The 19,373-nt window shown below is 52.8% G+C and overlaps 8 protein-coding genes across 8 annotated transcripts; 5 read left to right on the top strand and 3 right to left on the bottom strand.

Moving 5' to 3' along the window:
- Nucleotides 1–1,718: 1,718 nt before the first annotated feature.
- On the bottom strand, nt 1,719–4,487 carry PG994_010754 (Zinc finger protein; the record flags this gene model as incomplete). Its single annotated transcript, XM_066862163.1, is given in 4 exon segments — nt 1,719–2,240; nt 2,294–3,717; nt 3,731–4,261; nt 4,355–4,487. The coding sequence occupies 4 exon segments, from the start codon at nt 4,485–4,487 to the stop codon at nt 1,719–1,721; spliced, it is 2,610 nt and encodes an 869-aa protein (XP_066711273.1).
- A 1,894-nt stretch (nt 4,488–6,381) lies between these two features.
- PG994_010753 (uncharacterized protein) lies at nt 6,382–7,086 on the top strand (the record flags this gene model as incomplete). The annotated part of the gene is made up of 2 exons (XM_066862162.1): nt 6,382–6,493; nt 6,662–7,086. 2 exons carry the CDS (start codon nt 6,382–6,384, stop codon nt 7,084–7,086), a joined length of 537 nt encoding a protein of 178 aa, XP_066711272.1.
- Nucleotides 7,087–7,260: 174 nt separating this feature from the next.
- On the top strand, nt 7,261–7,449 carry PG994_010752 (uncharacterized protein; the record flags this gene model as incomplete). Its single annotated transcript, XM_066862161.1, has 1 exon — nt 7,261–7,449. The coding sequence occupies one exon, from the start codon at nt 7,261–7,263 to the stop codon at nt 7,447–7,449; it is 189 nt and encodes a 62-aa protein (XP_066711271.1).
- Nucleotides 7,450–7,624: 175 nt separating this feature from the next.
- Nucleotides 7,625–8,702, bottom strand: PG994_010751 (amino-acid transporter arg-13; the record flags this gene model as incomplete). The annotated part of the gene is made up of 2 exons (XM_066862160.1): nt 7,625–8,530; nt 8,583–8,702. 2 exons carry the CDS (start codon nt 8,700–8,702, stop codon nt 7,625–7,627), a joined length of 1,026 nt encoding a protein of 341 aa, XP_066711270.1.
- A 960-nt stretch (nt 8,703–9,662) lies between these two features.
- Nucleotides 9,663–11,924, top strand: PG994_010750 (uncharacterized protein; the record flags this gene model as incomplete). Its single annotated transcript, XM_066862159.1, has 4 exons — nt 9,663–10,290; nt 10,346–10,407; nt 10,458–11,321; nt 11,376–11,924. The coding sequence occupies 4 exons, from the start codon at nt 9,663–9,665 to the stop codon at nt 11,922–11,924; spliced, it is 2,103 nt and encodes a 700-aa protein (XP_066711269.1).
- Nucleotides 11,925–12,342: 418 nt separating this feature from the next.
- PG994_010749 (DNA-dependent metalloprotease WSS1 like protein) lies at nt 12,343–13,515 on the top strand (the record flags this gene model as incomplete). The annotated part of the gene is made up of 1 exon (XM_066862158.1): nt 12,343–13,515. One exon carries the CDS (start codon nt 12,343–12,345, stop codon nt 13,513–13,515), a length of 1,173 nt encoding a protein of 390 aa, XP_066711268.1.
- Nucleotides 13,516–15,605: 2,090 nt separating this feature from the next.
- PG994_010748 (uncharacterized protein) lies at nt 15,606–16,150 on the top strand (the record flags this gene model as incomplete). Its single annotated transcript, XM_066862157.1, has 2 exons — nt 15,606–15,775; nt 15,862–16,150. 2 exons carry the CDS (start codon nt 15,606–15,608, stop codon nt 16,148–16,150), a joined length of 459 nt encoding a protein of 152 aa, XP_066711267.1.
- An 864-nt stretch (nt 16,151–17,014) lies between these two features.
- On the bottom strand, nt 17,015–17,988 carry PG994_010747 (uncharacterized protein; the record flags this gene model as incomplete). Its single annotated transcript, XM_066862156.1, has 2 exons — nt 17,015–17,478; nt 17,574–17,988. The coding sequence occupies 2 exons, from the start codon at nt 17,986–17,988 to the stop codon at nt 17,015–17,017; spliced, it is 879 nt and encodes a 292-aa protein (XP_066711266.1).
- Nucleotides 17,989–19,373: the final 1,385 nt, after the last annotated feature.

Genomic DNA, 19,373 nt, shown 5'->3' with positions numbered 1-19,373 from the left:
TCCCAACCAGAGGACAGGACCAAACCTCATAGACTATTGGCTACCAAACTGGTGTAAATGACAGAACAGAGCCTAATCAGTCTCGACCCGAGACCTGCGGGTATCTCTGCAGTGGTGCTTTCCCGCTTCCATATTTCTTCATCCTTGCCAACCAATACGAAGTGACCTCTACTGTAGGTGACATCTTGGTTGATTCAGGGCATCTTGTCTCCTTCGGCACTCGCCCACTATAGTTGGCACGTCCAGGGTCTGTCAGACATGCCCTTCTCTCCCCAACTATGTCGCGCTCATTCCATCCGTCCCCACTGGAGTTGTTATCACCAACTTAGGGGCTGTTGCGAGAGTGCCATCGAGGTTCATGTCACCTCGACTACTGGCAGAAGCACAGCTGCGCTCGTACAGCAATCCACGTGTATCTCTTTTCGATCGAAACATATAGGAACCACCACCGCCATGGGTAACTAGCTCGCTGGCGCTCAAAGCTTCTTACTGAGAAATATTGATTTTCCACCATACCAAACTTTTCCTCGTGAGTCTTGCTGGGCCTTAAGGAGGTCTTCTTCTGCCATCACCGAAGATACAATATAGTTATCATGCCTCCAGCCATGTAAGGATCCCTCCCTCGACCATAAGATTCTCTGCACTACGAAAGTCACCGTTCGTCTGGATAGGTATCTCCTACCGGCACGGTCTCGTTATAGGCCTTCACAATTGAGAAACTGTCACATACGACCACAGCCCTCAGAGAACTTGGGATCCCGTCCGCTCTCCCCTAAATAAGCTGAGAAGCGCCGGATTAGTACTAGAGTCGGTGACGATCTGGGAATCCCCGGTGTTGTATGTTTTTGCTATCTTTTTTTGCACAATTCATTATTGTGGACTTTCTGTGTTGAGTGACTGCTACTTACACCAGTCTTACCAATTCGACAGGCGACTGACGGACGATTAACCCAAGAGCCAGTGTTGATTTGAACTGCAACTGCTTCTACATACTCAAGCAATCTTATCATAGAAGCAGGGGGGCTTACCCGGGCTTATGATGTTGAATTACCTCAAAAGAACAAATGAAGTAAGTGAACATCTCGTTGCTTTTGGTAAATGGAGAGATACTTGCTGGGTTTAGAAGTAAGAAGTAATATTGGGTATAGATAGTCAATCTCCTTGAAAGCCCAATGCAGTTTGTTCTTGGTCAAATGGGTTAGCACTCACATCGATCTAGTCAACTCACATACAATAAAGTGTGTAGTAGGCAACTGACAAAACACTAGGGGATCATATAGGAGACTAAAAATGAAACGTTCAGCTCATTGTCTAAACTATGTGTTTATATTGCTACAAGTAGGCGTCTTCTACGCAGTCCATGCGTTGATCAATCTTGATATGAAGAGATGTTTTCACCAATCTTGCCTTCAGTGGTTGGCAAGTTTTGGTCCTGGGAGTTCGACCGCAATAGAAAAGAAAAGAAACACTCGAAAAATCAACGCCCGACCCTATTCCCATACACATGACGCAGAGCCATCTAACATTTGCTTCTCTCCGAATCGATGCAAGCTACATCATACGCGTCGAAGGCCGAAGGGCTAGTTTAACGCCGTCCCAACTCAGTCCGCCATACTCAATATCACCAGAGCCGTGGACTGAAGTTCCAATGTTGGCCTCTGAAGATTGAGCTTTCAAGCGCGACACGTGGATTTTGGGAGTGGAACCTCTCTAGTAGTTCAACTCGCCGCCGCCCCCCATGCTACGTGATCGAGATCTTCGTAGCTCTTAAGACTACGACCTTGAACAGCTTCACGGGGGCCGACAGCTGCACCTCCTGCTGCGCCATCACCCCACCTGCCTGCACCACCTCGACCACGGCCAGCTCCCTGACCATCTTGGCCCCAGCGGCCTGGTTGTTGACGCCTGTCATACGGGCCGCTTCGGTTATTGAAACGATTACCACCGGGACCGCCACCTCTACGAATAGGCCCCGCCCCGCGGTCGTCACCCCCGGCGTTCCAACCGGGGGCTTGCATGGGGTGACCACCTGTGAACAACGGAGGCATACCCGGTAGACCAGGGAAACCAGGGAAGGGTGGCATCACATTGTTCATTGTGAAGTTATGCAGATTGAAACCACGTGGGGTACCTTGCTGAGTTTGGCCATTGGAAGGGGGGAAGTGGCCATTAGAGTTGGCGTCTGTCCGAGAAGGAGCGATATGTGCTGGGTCAAGCACATATGCATTGATGAGGTTGAACTGCTTACGTTAGTTGGGCACTTTGATAAGTAGGTTTTTGGTAAGGGACTCACCTCATGTTTGATCTGATCCAGCCAGTCAGCGTGGCGTTTCTCGACGTGTTTCTTCCAGAAGTGCTCTTCTTTGAACAGTTTGGTACACTCTGGAACTTTGCATCTCCACTTGTGCTCATCCTCTTGCTTGACGAACTTCAACAACTCCTCAGCCAGAGCATCTTCTGTGGACTTTCCACCAAGCTTGCGGATATCTACCGACTCGGGTTCGAGTATCTGCATGATCTTGTCCTCAAAAGTCTTGACCCACTTGTATGCGCGTTCCAGTTGCTGCTCTGACTTAGATGCGCGAGGTTTGCGGTCAGGCTCAGGGGCTTCACCCTCTTCCTCATCCTTGACCTCGCGCTTCTTGGACGGGAACGGCTCACCGTTAACGGTCGCTCTCGCCACATTCTTGGCAGCCGTAGAAAGAGTGCTGCGGGGGCGACGGAGGTGGCCGCCGGGGCATTTCCTAGTCAACTCATGGATCGAATCACTCTCGAACACGCAGAAGAAACAGAAGTTGAAGACTCGTCGGAGATACTCGATCATCAGGTCAAGCTGCTTCTTCTTCATCAGGAGATCTTCGTCGTCGATCTCATCATCAACGGCGCCCTCGTCCTCATCGTCTTCCATCTCCCCTTCCTCGCCTTCATCCATGTCCAGGTCGAGGTTGCGTTCCTTTTTGGGCTTTCTCGATGGAGACACAGGGCCGGCAGGTTGAAGGCGACCGGCATTTTTGAGATCCTCGGTGCGCTCCTCGATCTTGAGTGTCGCGTTGAAGTCGGAACCAAAATCCTCCTCAAACTTGTTCACCAACCGCTTGACCAGGTTCAAATCCTTCTCGATCCTCTCTGGTGCTGAGAAAAGATCCCACAGAGCCTTCTTGCGAGGATTGCTGGGTGGGTTGTGAACGCCGACGTGACAAACAAAGTCACCACGCACTTCGTCCTTTACCGTCTTCCCGTTGACGGCTTCTAAAGCCTTATCGGCCGTCGAGACCGGCGGCGCAGGAGATTTTATTTCCACATCGCCGTCTTCGTCTTTGGGGTCGCTGCGCTCCGCAGGGGCAGCCGCATCAGAAGCAGGGTGAAGCATGACCCAACCCATTCTGTGATATCGCTTGCTAGGGTTGGGGTCACTCAAAGAGAGCCACTTGAAGCCACCTTCTTCTTCGCCAAGATTCTCTCGGCAGAAAGCCTCCAAGTTTTGACGACTGACGTGAGGAGCTATTGTCTTGATGAGAAGGGTTGGCTGGTAAAGGTTCTCGTCACGAATATCGTTTCCATTGGCAGGAGCCAAGTCACCGACACCAAGGACCTCATTGGATGCTGTGGCCTCGCCTTCCTCCTTTTCGGCTAGACCGCCACTGGTCTCACTCTTTGGCAAGCCTTCCAAGGAGAAGTCGTCAAAAGTACCAGACTCTATGTCTTGCTCCCCATTGACTGTAAGCTCCACGACGGAACTCATTGACCTGCGCCCGGAACGCATCCCGAACTTCGGGAACGTAACGCTCCCTAAACCACTGCTCCTTCTTATGCTCAGACACGAAGGTTCTAGCCATCTTTGCCTGGAGGTCTTCTCGGTAGGAGTCATATGCCGCCTGTATTCTAGCCTTCTCCTTGTCGCGATCTTCTTGGGTCTCACGGCCACGAGGACGCTCAGAGTCTCGGCGGCGACCAGTGCGGGCGCGCTCCTTCTCCTCCTTGATCTTCTCGTTTGCTCTCCACCATTCTCCAAAATAAGAGAAGCCAACCTGGAAAGGAAGCTTAGAAGGGTCTGTGAGAGGATTAACGGTCGGTGCTGGAGGCTCGGCGCTTGTTTGGCCCGGAACATAACGGTCGATGTTGGCGGGCGGTGAGGTAACGCGCCGAGGCCTTTCATCGCGGTCGCGGGGGGCGACATAGTCATCACGACCTCGAGCTCGGGGTTCGTAGCGGTCTACAGACGGAGGTGAGCGGGATCGCCCTCGACGATTACGGTCGTAGCCTAGGTAAGTTAGCCACGTACTGGAGAAATGTGTTGTGAAAAGGGAGGAAGATGGGGGCAGCCAATTGACAGAATGAATTTCACGTTACGCACCAGGTGAGCGACCGCGAAAGAAGCTGTCGCCGCTACGTTCAGGTTTCCGGTCATCACGACTATCCCACTCGCGAACCGGCGACCGGCCTGGAACGTCCCGCTCGCGGTCTCGGTAGGTGTTGTAGGAATCCATTGCGCTGCGCTTGGTGCTTCAAGAGCTTCTGTGGCACGTCCCGTTTCGTTCCTTCGGAAATCTCTTGTATGTCTTCCTCGTAGGCTAGGTAGCTTGGCAATTCGCTGGGCGATCGGAATGGTTTGCTCCTCAAGTGAAGCCACGGGATTGTCGGAACAAAGGAGCTTGATGCCTGCTGTTTGGCAAAGCGATTGCTGTTAGAGAAATCATTCTGACCAAAGTTTGAAGGTGACAAGAGAAGAGATAATGGTAAGAAGGGCAAATATGGGCATTTTAAGATGTAAAACGAAGATGGGATCGGCTGATGGGAAGCCAAATAAAAGAATGAGAAGGCTCGGAAACGCAAGCTATGCGATAAGCAATCGATCTCATGTATAGCAAGAGAAGTAGAAGGGAAGTAGAGCAACTGTGCAGAGGAAGGCTTTTGTTTCTGGGGGGAGCGTCATGGTGATTGTTTGTTTGATTGATTGATGATGAAGAGAGAGGTCCAGGAGCCGGGGAGAGCATTCAATAGCAGATAGGCGCACTACAACAGAAACGACGTGACCTGGTAATGGAATGACTTGAGAAGGGTAATTGACGGGAAAGGATAGACGAACTGTAATGGTAAATGAGTCGAATACGATAGCACTCCTAGATGGGCGCGAGGTCCCAAGAGTATGGAGGTTATCGGTTCCTTTTAGCTGAACATCGACAAGAGGCGACGATGTCTTTGCTGAGAGAACAAAGGGTGGAGGCTGACGCGACTGGCCCGATGGCTTCTGGAGGATCGACGTTAGTCGCTTACCTAAGTAATTAATTGTGGAGGCTGGGTGACTGGCTGGCAGCTGTGTCACCTGCACGGTAGCGGCTGCCAGCGGTCGGTTCGGGATTAACGGAACATCGATACAGAATGTTGATTGGTAAGGAAGTACCTGTTATCGAAAAACGTACATTACCTTTAGGTAAATTCCAGCTGCCTCTGATCAAGTATCAAATTCGTTGATGGAAGTGGTCAATGGATATGTTGATTAATGCTCTCGTATCACAGGTAAACTGAACATTTAGAAGAGGAATCCCGGATGCGATCAACACCTTTCAAACTTACCGGGCGCTGACAGAAGCATAAATCTCTAGGTACCTCTTAACCTAATGGAAGTAGCAGATTGATACCCACTAGCAGAAATAGCTTGATGCGAGGCAGACCACGCGTACCCAACGAGCATCGTGGATAGTTGAGCTGGTAGTGATCACCAGACTCGAGTCTTGTAGAAGTTGCACTGGTGGTGTGTTCATCCATGTTATGTACCAATTGATGGATGCCTGGTACCTTGCTGTCATCGTCGGTACTGCTGGGACGCCCTCTATTCGGCACTTGGTACACCTGTGAAACCCATGCCTCAATATAATAATGGGCGTTCAGTACTCTCACACGACTTCTGTGGTAACAAATCTCGATCTGATAGGACATAAATCAGCCATATGTGTGTGCAGCCTGTCAAGCCTCTGCTTGATGAGCATTGGTACATACTCCATTGTTGTTCCATTGCTGTCGTTACAGTATGCTAATTGGTATCGTCCAAACCAGGCAAACCAGATCCATTCCGATGGCCGCATGGCGATATCTCCTTTATTAATTGGACATCAATCCATAGCCAGCTCCGCTTGACTGCAGGTACCGCGGCTCTAGCCAGGGCCCAACTGACCCATACGTCATCCATTGGAACGGACAGCTCCAGAAGCTCCCTCGTACGACCAGCTGCCCATCCCACTTTGTTGCCAGTCTCGGTGATATTTATACAATAACCACAGCACGCCAGCACGCCAGCACGCCAGGTCATTGCCCATAACTACCACATAATTTGTACATGCCAATTGCAGATATCTTCGCCTAGTCTAAGAATCGCCCGCCACCATGACGACCTACATCCCCCAGATCACGATACCTCACCAGGTCTTCTCCAATGCAGCAGCCTCGGTCCTGCTGCCCATCGCCTTGGGAACAGGTGTAGGCTTTAGCACTCGTCGTAAGCAAACTTCACCGTCCCGCTCCCACCAAGCCAATTGAGCCAGCGCGCGCGCTCTTTCTCCTTTGGTTTGAGTGTAGCATACGCAATGCAGTATTGTTCCCTAACCGTATATCTCCACGACGTGCAGTTAGCAAAACCCAAGACACCTACCGCCTGATGAAGCAGCCCCCGCTGCGCCCCCTCCCCAAGTCTTCGGCCCCGCGTGGACGACGCTGTACGGCCTGATGGGCTATGCGGCGCACCGGGCCATCACGGCGGGCCTGAACCCGCTGACGTCGAGCGTCGAGGGCGTGCGCGACGCCAAGCACGCCGCGACCCTCTACACGATCCAGCTCGGGCTCAACCTGGCCTGGATGCCGCTCTTCTTCGGCGCGCGCAAGCCCGTCGCCGCCCTCGTCGACATTGTCGCGCTGCTCGGCATCAACTCGTACCTGACCTACCAGTTTTTCCAGATGGACACGGTCGCCGGCTGGTGCTTCGTGCCCTACGTCGCTTGGCTGTCATTTGCGACGTACCTGAACACGGGCGTGGGCTACTTGAACAACTGGAAGATTACGGATGAGGATCTGTTGAAGAAGCGCAATGAATAAGTTGGACTTGTGTAGTTTATGGTCCTCAGGGCCTGCAACGAGCTGCACTCTACATTGCCCCCTTTAGCTCAAGAGGGGGAAAGAGGATTTCATGAATGATTTTTAGCCCGGCATGACAGACTTAATCGAAGCCAATTGAAGTGATTTACTCTAATACTCTATTTGACACATATCATGGATATCGTGCATAATGCTGTAAAATACGCCAGATACGCCCAAGTTGTCTATGCTGCATCCAACGCCACGAACGCCAACATTCATCACACATCATATCGGAGTGACGTCTCGTGGATCCAGTCCCTGCTGTATCCCGGTCCTTCGACGCTCATACAGGACCGTCCTGTCACTCCCCTCGCCCGTTAAAAGACCTGGGAATCCCCGAAGCAGCATTGCGAGGTCTGGACACCCGTAGCTTCTTACTATTTCGTAGTTCGGAGCCCTTACCCTATATGTATTGCGACGGCCCTATACAGGTTGGGTGCCAGAAAGGGGAATATATAGCCATTTCCAGGGCAATTTCTGGCCTCTGGTTCAATTCTTAAGGCGCTGCTGCCCCAAGTGGGAAATACTTTTTCAGCCCATCATAGACCATGAAGATGAATGCCGAGCTCGGCGCGGAGCGAAGTACCGTGATGCCACAGCCACGGTACATTCCATGCAGACCATGCTGGTGCCATAAAGCCCGGCCTTCCTGCATAAACGTCTTCTTCACGGCAGTTCCCCCGACGGCTGTCGTTTGCATGCGCGACTTGATGGTGTCTGCTGGAAAGAAAAGGAAGTTGTACGACATACCAGCCGAGGCACCAGCAATAGCTTGCTGCCAAAGGGGCAATGATTCCGTACGCAGCGCATCCTTCTCTGCCTGTGTCTGGATGCCGCGTTCATTCAGCACATAGAAGAGTTTGGTGGTCGTCTCCTTAGAGCCAAACCATGCAGCACACCCACCAGCCTCGCGCAGAAAGGTGCCCATCTGCCCGTGCCAAAAGCCCCTGAGCCCATCATGCTTGTATACATCCTTGATGACGGACAGCACACCTGGGGGCTTTTGTCTGACACCGCCAGCCGTCGGGGCTGGGACTTGAATTTTGCATTTCACCAACTCGATAGGCGTCAACACAAACGAGGTGAAAGTCCCAGAGAAAGCCCCTGTGAACCATAATGCAGGCAATGGTAGGACTGTGTCCCTAGCATATAGCCCGCTGGCATACACAGTCTCTCTTCCCAGGCGCTCGAAGAAGAACAAGCTGCTTGTCTCGGCTGCAGCCCCAACCAAAGGCGCACTTATGCCACGGTAAAGGCCCAAGACACCGTCCGCTCGAATGGATTGTCGAAAACAATCCAACGGACCGTGGTAACGTAGTGGAAGATGATCCGGCTGAGACTGCAGCCGAACCTTGACGGTATCAAAAGGGTACTCGATGTATTTCCCAATAATGCCGGCAGCCTGCGATATGGTAAGCACCTGTTTGTTCACGCAAGGAGTATATATAACGTACCGAACCGTAAATTATGTCTTCGATAGCCTCCATGCCGTTCTTCCTCTTTTCGCCCACGGAGTGCGTAGCTTGTGGCTGAGAGGCTGGGCTCTGTGTAACGTAGCCTGTAGAAGTAGCCATGGTGAACGTAGAGTGCTGCTAAGTTCCGGACGTCTATACAACGAGTAGCGCCTGCGTGGTATATGTAGGCACCGAGCTCCTCTGGGGGAGACAAGGTTGGTGGTGGTGCAGCCAACAGCAGTCTTGCTTTTCAACCGTTATATGGCGACAATAAAAACAGCTGAAGGTTTCCTTAAATCATATCTTCAGAACCGAACTGCTGTTGGCGCGATCTGATTTTTTTTTTTTTCGCTTGGAGGAGCTGGGGGCGGCTGCGCCAGGGTGTTGTTTGTTGGGTCCCTACGCTATCAGCTTCCAACCTGCTATGGCGGATCGTTGTCACCGCTGGGCGGGGTGTGTTCGAATGGGGCCGTCGCTTGCCAGGTTCATGTCGGGTGGGCGGAAAGAAAGCGGGAATATGCAGTGATATGCAATTAGACTTCCATATTCTCGAGAAGATGGGAAAAAGAGGCGCTGGTGTTGCAGCAGTGCGGGAATTAGATGCTTTGGTCACCTTAGAAATTTCTCGTGAGCTATCACCAATCGATAATCGATAGGCCCGTTGAATACTTACCTTAGTTAGGTTTGGAGTGATGGGGGAATTGGGGGAATCTTGGTCGAAGTAGTCCAGTAGTCTGCCCTGCGCAAAACGCTTCTTAGTGGGGGTGGGGCCAGAGGGGGCTCAGGTGCTATACCGAAATCCAAATAGAGGGGTCAATATTTGTCATGGTTCAATTCCTCAGCTTTTCATGAGTCTGAGTTTACCAGAAGGAGCAAGCTGAAGATACCATCCCTGGTATTTGATTTCTATTCTCCTTTTTGATATGGTTCCTAGGCCCAGAGTAGAGTATTGTTGCTCTGGTTGCCCACTTGCTTTGTTGGATGTTGGAAGTGCCTAAAATTTAATTTTGGCTAGGCGCATGATCTCATCTTATCCCACAAAGTTCTATTCTATCTGAGCGAGTGCCAGAAACAACAGCCATGGCCAAGGACAAGAAAGGGGCCAAAGCCGAGACCAAAAAGGCAAAGCTTGCGGAGAAGAAGCAGAAACAAGAAAAGAAGGCCCAGAAGAAGGAAAAGGTCAAGAACGCCAAAGTGGAAGGCAGCGATGCCGAAGATGTCGATCTGGAAGCGGTGCTGGAGCAGTACAGAAAGGAGCAGGAACAGTTCCTAAAGGTCACAGAGACTGTTTCCGACGTGCCCCCCAAGCCACGCTCGTCTGCCACCTTGTTAGCTTCTCCTTCAAATAGCAACCAACTGCTACTCTTTGGCGGCGAGAACTACAATGGCGCCATAGCCCACTTCTATAATGACCTGAACATCTATTATACCGACAAAGACGAGTGGCATTGCGTCACGTCACCGAATGCGCCTCTGCCGCGGTCCGGCCATGCGTGGTGCCGTGGAGGAAACCAGAGTAACTCCGTCTTCCTCTTTGGTGGGGAGTTCAGTAGTCCTAAGCAGGGCACATTCTACCACTATAATGACTTCTGGCGACTGGAGCCCAGTAGTCACGAATGGGCTCGGATAGACACGAAAGGAAAGTCGCCGCCGGCGAGAAGTGGCCACCGAATGACATACTATAAGAATTACATCATTCTGTTTGGAGGTACGTTAACGTCAAGCCGTAAGGATATACTCCGACCCCTAACACTCGGCTCTAGGATTCCAAGATACGTCGAATCAGACAAAGTATATGAGCGATCTGTGGCTATATGACACCCAGGTAAGTATTCGCAGGAGAGGTATAAGTCAAAATACTGATTGTATTCTTAGAACTTCGTCTGGTTCAACCCAACTCTTCCCCCTGCACAGCTGAAGCCGGATGCAAGATCGTCCTTTACTTTCCTGCCACACGAGCAAGGTGCCGTGTTGTACGGTGGGTACTCCCGTGTGAAGGCAACTGTGTCGGTGAACAAGTCGGGCAAGGGCACAGCCCAGGGCCAGAGGAATATTCTTAAGCCGATGATTCATCAAGACTGCTTTTTCCTGCGGATCACGCAGCCTCCGGCAGATGCCAATCCTGGAACACCTCCGACTGTCCGATGGGAGAAGCGCAAGAAGCCGGCGAACACTCCGGCACCGGCCAGGGCCGGAACGACCATGACCTACCACAAAGGCCGCGGTCTGATGTTTGGTGGTGTCCACGACGTCGAGCAAAGTGAGGAGGGAATCGACAGCGAATTCTTCAACCAGCTGTTTGCCTGGAACGTTGACCGCAATCGATTCTTCCCCCTTGGGCTTCGGAAGCCTCGAGCACAGAAGAAGAATGCCAATGCCGATCAACGCGTTGGCAGACGCGGTCGAGCCCAAGCTAACGAAGAGGAGTTGCTCAAAAACCTGGCAGCACTACAAGCAGGTTCATCTGTTGAAGATGCCGACCAGATGGAAATCGAAGTAGCCAAAGCCGAAGATGCAGACGAGCCTGACAAGCCGGTGCGCGAGATGCCCGTGTCGATAGAATTCCCTCATCCTAGATTCAATGCCCAATTGGCTGTGCAGGATGATGTACTGTACATTTATGGCGGCACCTTCGAAAAGGGAGACCGTGAATTTACGTTTGACGATCTGTACGCCATTGATCTGGGGAAGATGGATGGCTGCAAAGAGGTATTCAACCGAGAGGTCGAGAACTGGGTGGTACGTATAACTTCAAGGTTTATTATAGACGACGGGCTAACATGTCGACTACAGGGATCTGATGATGAGGATGACGACGAGGATGACGAAGACGATGAGGATGACGACGAAGAGGACGAGGAGGATGAGGACGGCGATTATGAAATGGTCGAAGAGATACGTTCCCCAAGCAAACGAGAGAAGAAGCAGAAGAAGCAGACAGACGAGCAGTCTACGGCCGACTCGGAGTCTACCTCGGAGACGACCGCAACATCGGCAGATGATGACACCGAGACAGATACTACGACGACTTCAGTGGACGACGGGTTGCCTCACCCTAGACCATTTGAATCAAGGAGGGAGTTCTTCCAGCGCACGTCAAACGAGTGGCAGGAGCTTCTCATGACTAGTCTACGATGGAAAGGCATTCAGCCTGAAACTCTGGCTATCAAGGAGATCAAGACGAAGGCGTTCGATATGAGCGAGGAGAAGTGGTGGGACTGCCGCGAAGAGATCACAGCCCTCGAAGACGAGCAGGAGGCTGCAGGTATTGGCGAGGTTGTGTCGCTTGCTGATAGGGGAGAGGGTACTGCTGGTCCTGGTGGAGCCGGTAGAAGGCGCTGATGAATACCCGATCGCTGCGATCTATTTAAGTAGGTAGAGAAAGATATATAAACAATTGCAGTCTCTATTTGCATACCAAAAGCTCGCCCAGGCGATTAGAGTTGGCTCACGTGTCCCTCATAAAGTGCCTGGGATATCTATCCCCTTGATGGCGAAAACGCTGCCGGTAAGGGGATATGCTTGTAGTGTGGTATGGTTTTCGGGTGGCCAAGTTCGGCCCGGCCCGCTAACTTTAGAACGCCCAGGCAACCTTCTATTTAAACAACGTCCGTCGGTCAAAGTGCGTCACCATCTCAACGCGCCAACCATCGACTCAAATAGGTTTTCATTATTCCATGGATGGTAATCTTGTCTGACACGTAGCCTGAATACTTCAGCCTTGTCAGCTTCTTATATTGTACACGGGAAACTGACCATCATGCCTATTGGCATCCAGCGCATCAACGCGAAAAAATCGCAACCAAACTCTCTTGTCGTATTCATTAAGCCGTTGAAGGGCCCAGACGAGTCGATCGCCCAGGACTTCCTGGAGCGGATCGCCGCCCAATGCCTTCCGATCATGAAAAAGCACCACCTCTCCGTCATGTCACTGGAGGAATACGAGCCCAACCGGGAGTTTGTCGGGCGTAACTTCAACGCCGGGGAGGTCATCCAGCTGGTGCTCAAATCGCCTTCTACGGGGCGCTGGCTGCCCTTCCACTACGTCCAAATGGTGATGATGCACGAGCTGGCGCACTGCAAACAGATGAACCACTCCAAAGCGTTCTGGGCGGTCCGCAACGGCTACGCAGACGAAATGCGGACGCTGTGGTCCAACGGCTACACGGGAGAAGGTCTCTGGGGGCGGGGCGCATCCCTCAAGACCGGAGAGTTTGAGAGCAATACAGTCTTACCTGGCGAGGGGCTGCCGGAACACCTTTGCGGAGGAACCTATCGTTCCAGAAGAAGGAAGCGCAAGCCGAAGGCCCAGCTCTCTTACCAGGAAAGGAAACAGAGACGGATACTAAAGAAGTTCGGCGCAAGTGGCGTGGCACTGGGCGAAGACGACGAGGTCAAGGCAGAACTCGAAAAGGGCAAGCGGACGGCATCTAAGCCCCGAGTGGCTGGCAGCAAAAGGGGTCGCGAGCTGAGGGCTGCGGCAGCTCTCGCCCGGTTTGACCAACAGAAGACCGAGGAGCCAAATGAGAAGAAGGAAGAAGACGTCATAGACTTGGATGGCGACGGGACCAGCAGCGGCAATGGATCAGAAACGGCAAGTGACAGCGAGGACGATCTACCAGCAGATACGGATGTCAACAGGCAGCAGATCCTGGACCGCAAAGGCCACCGTATGGTTAAAGTGTGCGAGGATGAGAACCCAGACGCCCACGACGCCCAGCAAGATTACGAGAACTGCAAATTTCGATGGGACCGGCCCCGAAGGACCATGCTGCTCCGACTACGACTAAAACCACCACCACTACCACCAAGACCCCTACTATTAGTACCAAGTGTACATCTGGCGGATCTACCGGGAAGACCGCAAAGTTGGGAGACCCATTGCCCATGTTACCGCACTCGGCGAAAAGAGCAAGTCGGACGTGACCCCTAGCCCAGCCGTTCCCCGGGAGAACTCGGGGGCCTGCCCTATGTGTTCATTCGAGAATGTTCTAGGCTCGGTAACATGCAGCATCTGCTCTCATGTCCTAGATGCGCGGAAAGACCCAAGCGCTTGGAAGTGCTCAGATGCGCGCTGCAAAGACAGCCAGTACCTAAACGCGGGAGATAGTTCCCCTGTGTGGAGTATGCGGTGCGAGAAAGCCAGCAACGGGCTAATATTCGACTTGTAATATAGCCTCATAGGGATGGATAACGTAAGATTCATAGGGTCTTGGCTTCTCCCCTATCTTCGCTTCATCAGCTGCCACTACCCGCTGTTTGATAGGGATTGTAGATGCCAGAGGGCAGTGCAAGCTACCTGTGTTAGTCGACAAGCATACTCCTCACGTCCTATGTATGAGCTGAATATGAACACGAAGTCTACATATGTATGTGCCAATTATATTTCTTGATATCTGCTAAATCCTTTGGCCAGGCGGATCGTGGTCTCCGAAGCTTACACAGCCCCACGCGTTTGAGAGCTGCCATAATGGCCGTGAGGTATCTGGAGGTCTGCCCATTTCCGAAACCGTGAATCACCATGTCGCGCCGGAGCGGTCTTAACAAGTATATCATAATTTTCTCTCTCTCGCGTTATTGCAGCATTCGTTAGGTAAGCCCTACAAGCCGCGACAGTTGACTCTCGTCGGGTTTCCGGGATGTGCACATTTATACCTACATGTGCAGTTTTGTTTCGGTAAGATCTGCATCTGGTTTCAAGTTACGAGATCCATAGCTCTGAGGAGGTACCTAGTTATGCTTGCATTTAGAGTAAAGCACACCTAGGTCACTTCAAGCATCCAAGCAGTCGAGAATCTGCCAGATAGGTTCGAGCAAGGGCACAAGGGGAGACTGGGTTACACAGCACTTTACAGAGAGTCCCGCTGTAAGAACGTAAGGTTGTCTTTTCACTTCAGGGCATCTCCACTCTTTCCCCTTCTAAGTTCTAGTGACGAGCCTAGAGACAAATCGGATTCAAGTCTGGTCGAAATAGGAAGGGAGGAGAAGCTTGAGTGCAACGGTTCCTGTTTCAGGCCCCTGCGTCCCTGCCTGCCAAGAGGCTCGCTCCCACCACCAAAACTGGGGAATCTGGTCGGTGGTAATGGCATTGCGACGAACAACACACAGCAACAACACCAACCAGGTATGCAGATCTAAAGCCCTTACAGCAAATGCGATCAGTGATCACCCGCGGGCGGGCGGCGGCGGCTGCTGCTGCTGCTGCTCATCTTCCCCTGATCCCCTGAGCGGCATCCTGGTTCTCGGTCTTGGAGCCCGTGTCCTCGCAGATCAGCTCATATTCGGCAAGTTGGCCGAATAGAGCATGTAAGTACAAGTTAATACTGCGTGATAGTGGCTGCCCTGTGAGTGACCTCAGTCTCCGGGATCACCTTTAGTATGTAGGTTCTGTAGTTGTCGTTGGCGGTAACGACCAGGCAGTGCTGAAGAACTACATGTATCCCAGCAGGTGGAATAGCCAGTTGTCTCCTAGCGCGGATACCAGTAGCAGCCGATGGAGTTGGGCTGGTTGGTTTGAGAAGGTGCTCTCTCGATCTGAGACGTCTACAAACTCCGTGTATCCAGACCTTCCGGTCCAAACGCCGGCCTTGGCTTACAAGGTATGCGACTGCAACTGCAACTGCAACTTTGCGTTATGGTTATTCTTCCCATGATCCATCCCCGCATCGGCGGCTCCTTCGCTCTCTTCTGATAAAGGTCGTGGAAGTCCAGGCTAGACTTGTACCGCTTTCTACTCTTCTTCCCTTATCGCCAAGCCAATTTGTGATCATCTATACCCGGTCGATCTGTGATCGCTACGTTTTCTCTCCCTCCTCTTCAGACGAACAATCACGTTCCTTTGCAGCCCTGCTCGACGCAGCTGATTCATTCGATTTTCCCTGGTGGTCAATTTGTTCCGATTTCCTCTTCTTCACGACCGTCTTTCGTTTCCCGGCCGAAAACGAACCAATCCTTGTTTCATCCGATCTCTACCTGAAATCCAGATCACCTCATCCTCCATTCAGACTTTTCTCAACACTCAACATGCTGTCGTCTGGTGTCTTCACTCTTTTTCTGGCAGGTCTGGCCGCTGCCGGTCCCGTCTGGCCCAGATATACCGTTGGCCCGGAGCACCTCGAGGTCTTGCAGATGCGCGCATCCAACAGTGTCAACCCTGCTGCCGTCACGGACACAAAATGCATCAACTCCAAAGTGTAAGTCCACATCCCTGTTGGTTGGGTTCTCTCCCAACCAATGACTCCTCACCGCAAGGGATGCCAGTAACTGATATTTCTTACAGCAACATCGCCTTCCATGACGAGAACGTGGCTCAGCTGGGCATCTGCGGAGGTATTGCAGGCAAGATCCAAAAGTGTGGCGGCGCTCCGGCAAGCACGACAGGCCAATCGGGCACGGCCAAGTTCACAGTCAACACGGCGACGAGCGGAGGTACCATCAACGTCTCCAAGGGACGCTGGGAACAGTGCATTCGTGCCGCCCGCGCAGTCTGCCCGACGGGCAGCATGTCGGCCACGTGTGCTGGCGGTGCCACCAACGGCGACATCAAATTCACCCTGGACAACCCTTAAGGGAGAAGCATTTGACACTCGGGTGGATTTGGGCTTGCTTGGTTTTCAGGGAAGTCGGTTGGCGGACGCTACACTTTAGAAGGGAACTGTACATATGACGACGGGGTGTTTGAAAATTGTATGATACCAAGGAGACCTGGGAATACTGGGCTTAGCATCTCAGCACAGATTGAGGGAAAGGGGGAACGCTTACCGGTTAAATGATCCAATGGCAATCTATATTTTTGGCGCCATATTACATAAGTCTGCGAAACCAAGGCGGGATTTTTCCAAAAACACGAACTGATCGTCAAACTACAATACACGCCGAAGGAGACGTTCCATCAAATGACGTCGTGGCCCAGGACGAAGCGTCCAGGCCATGCAGTCAGGCCCTGTCTGCCTGTAGGTCTGCCGGTGCAGACATGGGCCACGTCCAACCCCTTCTTGCGGCTCAATACCGGGATACCGGGGGTCAGGAGCCCGCTGTTTGCGCTCTTTGGTACCGAGGCTCACGGGGACGATCTCGACCATAGCTGGGGGTTGGTCCGGCCTTGCCTACGTACGTGTCCGTGGATCACTCGGCTGAGTTGCTGGGGTTCGGTTGACACTGCCGCGCATTCTGAACTGTAGATCATTTCAACGGCTCCAGCCAGGTTTTTTTTGCTACAATATAGCCACCCTATTAATCTTTGGGGTATCGGAAATACACGCAATGCTCATCTTAGACGCCAATTCTAAAAAGATTCCCCCGATTCTTGAAAGCCAGCCACGTGCGTCGGAAATAGAACCATAACTCCATGAAAAAACAATGTACGTCACTACCAACGCCGGCTATGGATATGCGCCTAATTTCTATTGAACCGCCTGACTCAAAACAAATGGCTACAGCCCGTATCTCGTAACACACTCTTCGCGGTGCGTGTCCAGGCAGTCCAGAGCGCACACCCTCGTCCCGCACTTGATGCACTTGACGCGGCCCCAGTACCCGCAGACCTCGCAGAACACGCGCACGGGGTACTTGCGGTCCTCGGCGCCCCAGCCCGCGCGCGCCTCGAGGTAGGTCAGGGGCGGCGCCGCGAGCAGGGCCTTGAGCTCCTCGTCCGTCGGCATGAGCGGCACGCGCGACACGAGGAGCGGGTCGTCATCTCGAGGGTGTGGCGCCGGGAGCGGGCCTCTGTAGGGTGACAGGATCGTGCTGCCGCCATCGCCGCCTGCCTGCTCACCGGAGGCGTCTGGCGCATCGGTCATCTCGACGTCTTCTTGCTTCGTCTGCTGTCTGGATGATGACGAGGCCCCCCCGCCACGCGATGTGGGCGTCTCGGACTTCTTGTGTTGTTGTGCGCTCCCTTCCTCCCGCTCAATGCCGCTGCCGCTGCCGCCGCCGCCGTTCTCGATGACGAGGAGCCGCCAGCAGTTGGCGTCACGGTGGCAGTTGTATTACCGGTGGCGCCACCGCCTTCCTTCAGCGCAAGCCAGTCGTCCAGGTGGTTCGCAAACGTCTTCTGCGACTGCAGGATCTTGCGCACGTTGGGCGTGTGCTTGGCGGCCACGTCTCTGCCACCACCGCTGCCTTTGGGTTTCGCCGGGATCGGGATCGAGACGTCGCGCGGGTTGTCGCGGTCGAGCACCTCGAGCTCCTTGCGGATCTTGGCCTCCTGCCGCGCGTTCAGGTCCGCGTAGCTCAGGTTGGGCCCGCCGGCGGTGCTGCGGGCGGCGCGCTTGCGGTTCTTGCCGTTGTTCTTTCCCTGTTGTTGGTGGGATAGGCTGCCCGGGGGACCCGTGTCGGGCACATAGGCCCAGCCCGGCGCATTGGTGGTTTTGGCACCGGCAACCTCGATGACGCCGAAGTTGTTCATGGTTCGGGCTGGGATGGATAGTGGTGGTGGTGTGGGTGGGTGGTGATGGTGATGCGTACCAGGTGGGGGGTTAGGTCGTGTGGCTGTGTGGATTGTGAGATTGCCGGCGGCTGGTGGCTCGTTAGGCTAGGCGCTCAGTTCAGCACGTGGGTTTTGGCAGCTCTCCACTAGCGCTCGGTACTGACATGTCAAAGATGAAGATAGAACCTTTGTCGCTCAATCATCAAACAGGATCTCTACCCTGCTGTAGAACATCTACGATACACGTACATGTATATAGATCAATCACTGGACCTCATAATTAACGGCTTTTTTTTTTCTCCTGCCAGCGATAACAATGGGTACATCTGTCAGAAACGGCTTGGTGATCTGCTCTTCGGACCCATCTTCATTGACAGTATCTGGGGCACATGAAACTGCACATGACTCGAGAAAGGTGGCCGGTCCGTCACCTTGGGTCCTGGCCCCCGCGCCCCGGGAGTCAGAGAATGAGCCTTTTGGAGGGACCGGATCCGACCCCGTAAGCAGACTGACATTGAACTCCAATGCACAGGTCCATTAGCCCGGTTGACTCGAGACAGAAGAATTCAAGAAGGGGCAAAAATTCTTGGGACCAATATTATTTTTGGAACATGCCGACTCCAGGCAAATTTGCAAGGACGGAACTGGGACCGGGCTGCCGGGTCCTGTACAACCTCTCTTCCCACTTCTTACCTAAGACAGCCCGAAGGAAGGTACATTGTCAGGGTTCACTCACACGGTCGAATGAGATGAGTGAACAATGAAGTGACCTACCTCCTCGTGTCTTGAAGGCTCGCTTCGACCTGCCCAGTGCGCCAGGCACGGCACCTATGTATGGTATGACAAGAGCCCGCATGGAAGGATCTTTAAGGTTCCAAATGGACGCCGGTGAAATCAACCGCAGATGGGATGTGTTACAAGTATTGCTTACCATAGGCGAGCACCGTGCATGCATCTTGGGTAGTGCACAGCCCATGAGCAGATCAATCTGCTTTTTCGCATTGCAACATTGCGAGAGGGTTACGGAGTAGAGACCTCGATATCAAAAGAAGCAGAGAAGAGGAAAAAAAGAAGGCTTGAGGGAACAGTCAGCTTGCTTCGTTGGAAAAAGCCCCAGGCAGACGCAGTGTGACCTGCAACAACGACAGACATCATGCGCTTGTTTCAGTCTCGCTTAGAAGCTGGGTGAGAACCACATAAGTTTCAATCGGGAACGGGTGTGCGGCGAATCTGGTTGGGGCCACTGCTCAGCGGCTGAGCACGGGTTACATCCCACTCTCAAGCTCTATCAAATTATCGATCGACATTGGATTATGCCATCACCTCCTGCTATTACGGCTAATGGTCGGCCCATGGAGCAGCTC

Source organism: Apiospora phragmitis (genome assembly GCF_038363925.1).
Source record: "Apiospora phragmitis strain CBS 135458 chromosome Unknown utg000010l:1.0-9815664.0:1.0-9183399.0, whole genome shotgun sequence".
NCBI classification, from domain to species: domain Eukaryota; kingdom Fungi; phylum Ascomycota; class Sordariomycetes; order Amphisphaeriales; family Apiosporaceae; genus Apiospora; species Apiospora phragmitis.
The sequence above is the reverse complement of the archived record's forward strand: the minus strand, read 5'-3'. Positions and strand labels throughout refer to the sequence as shown.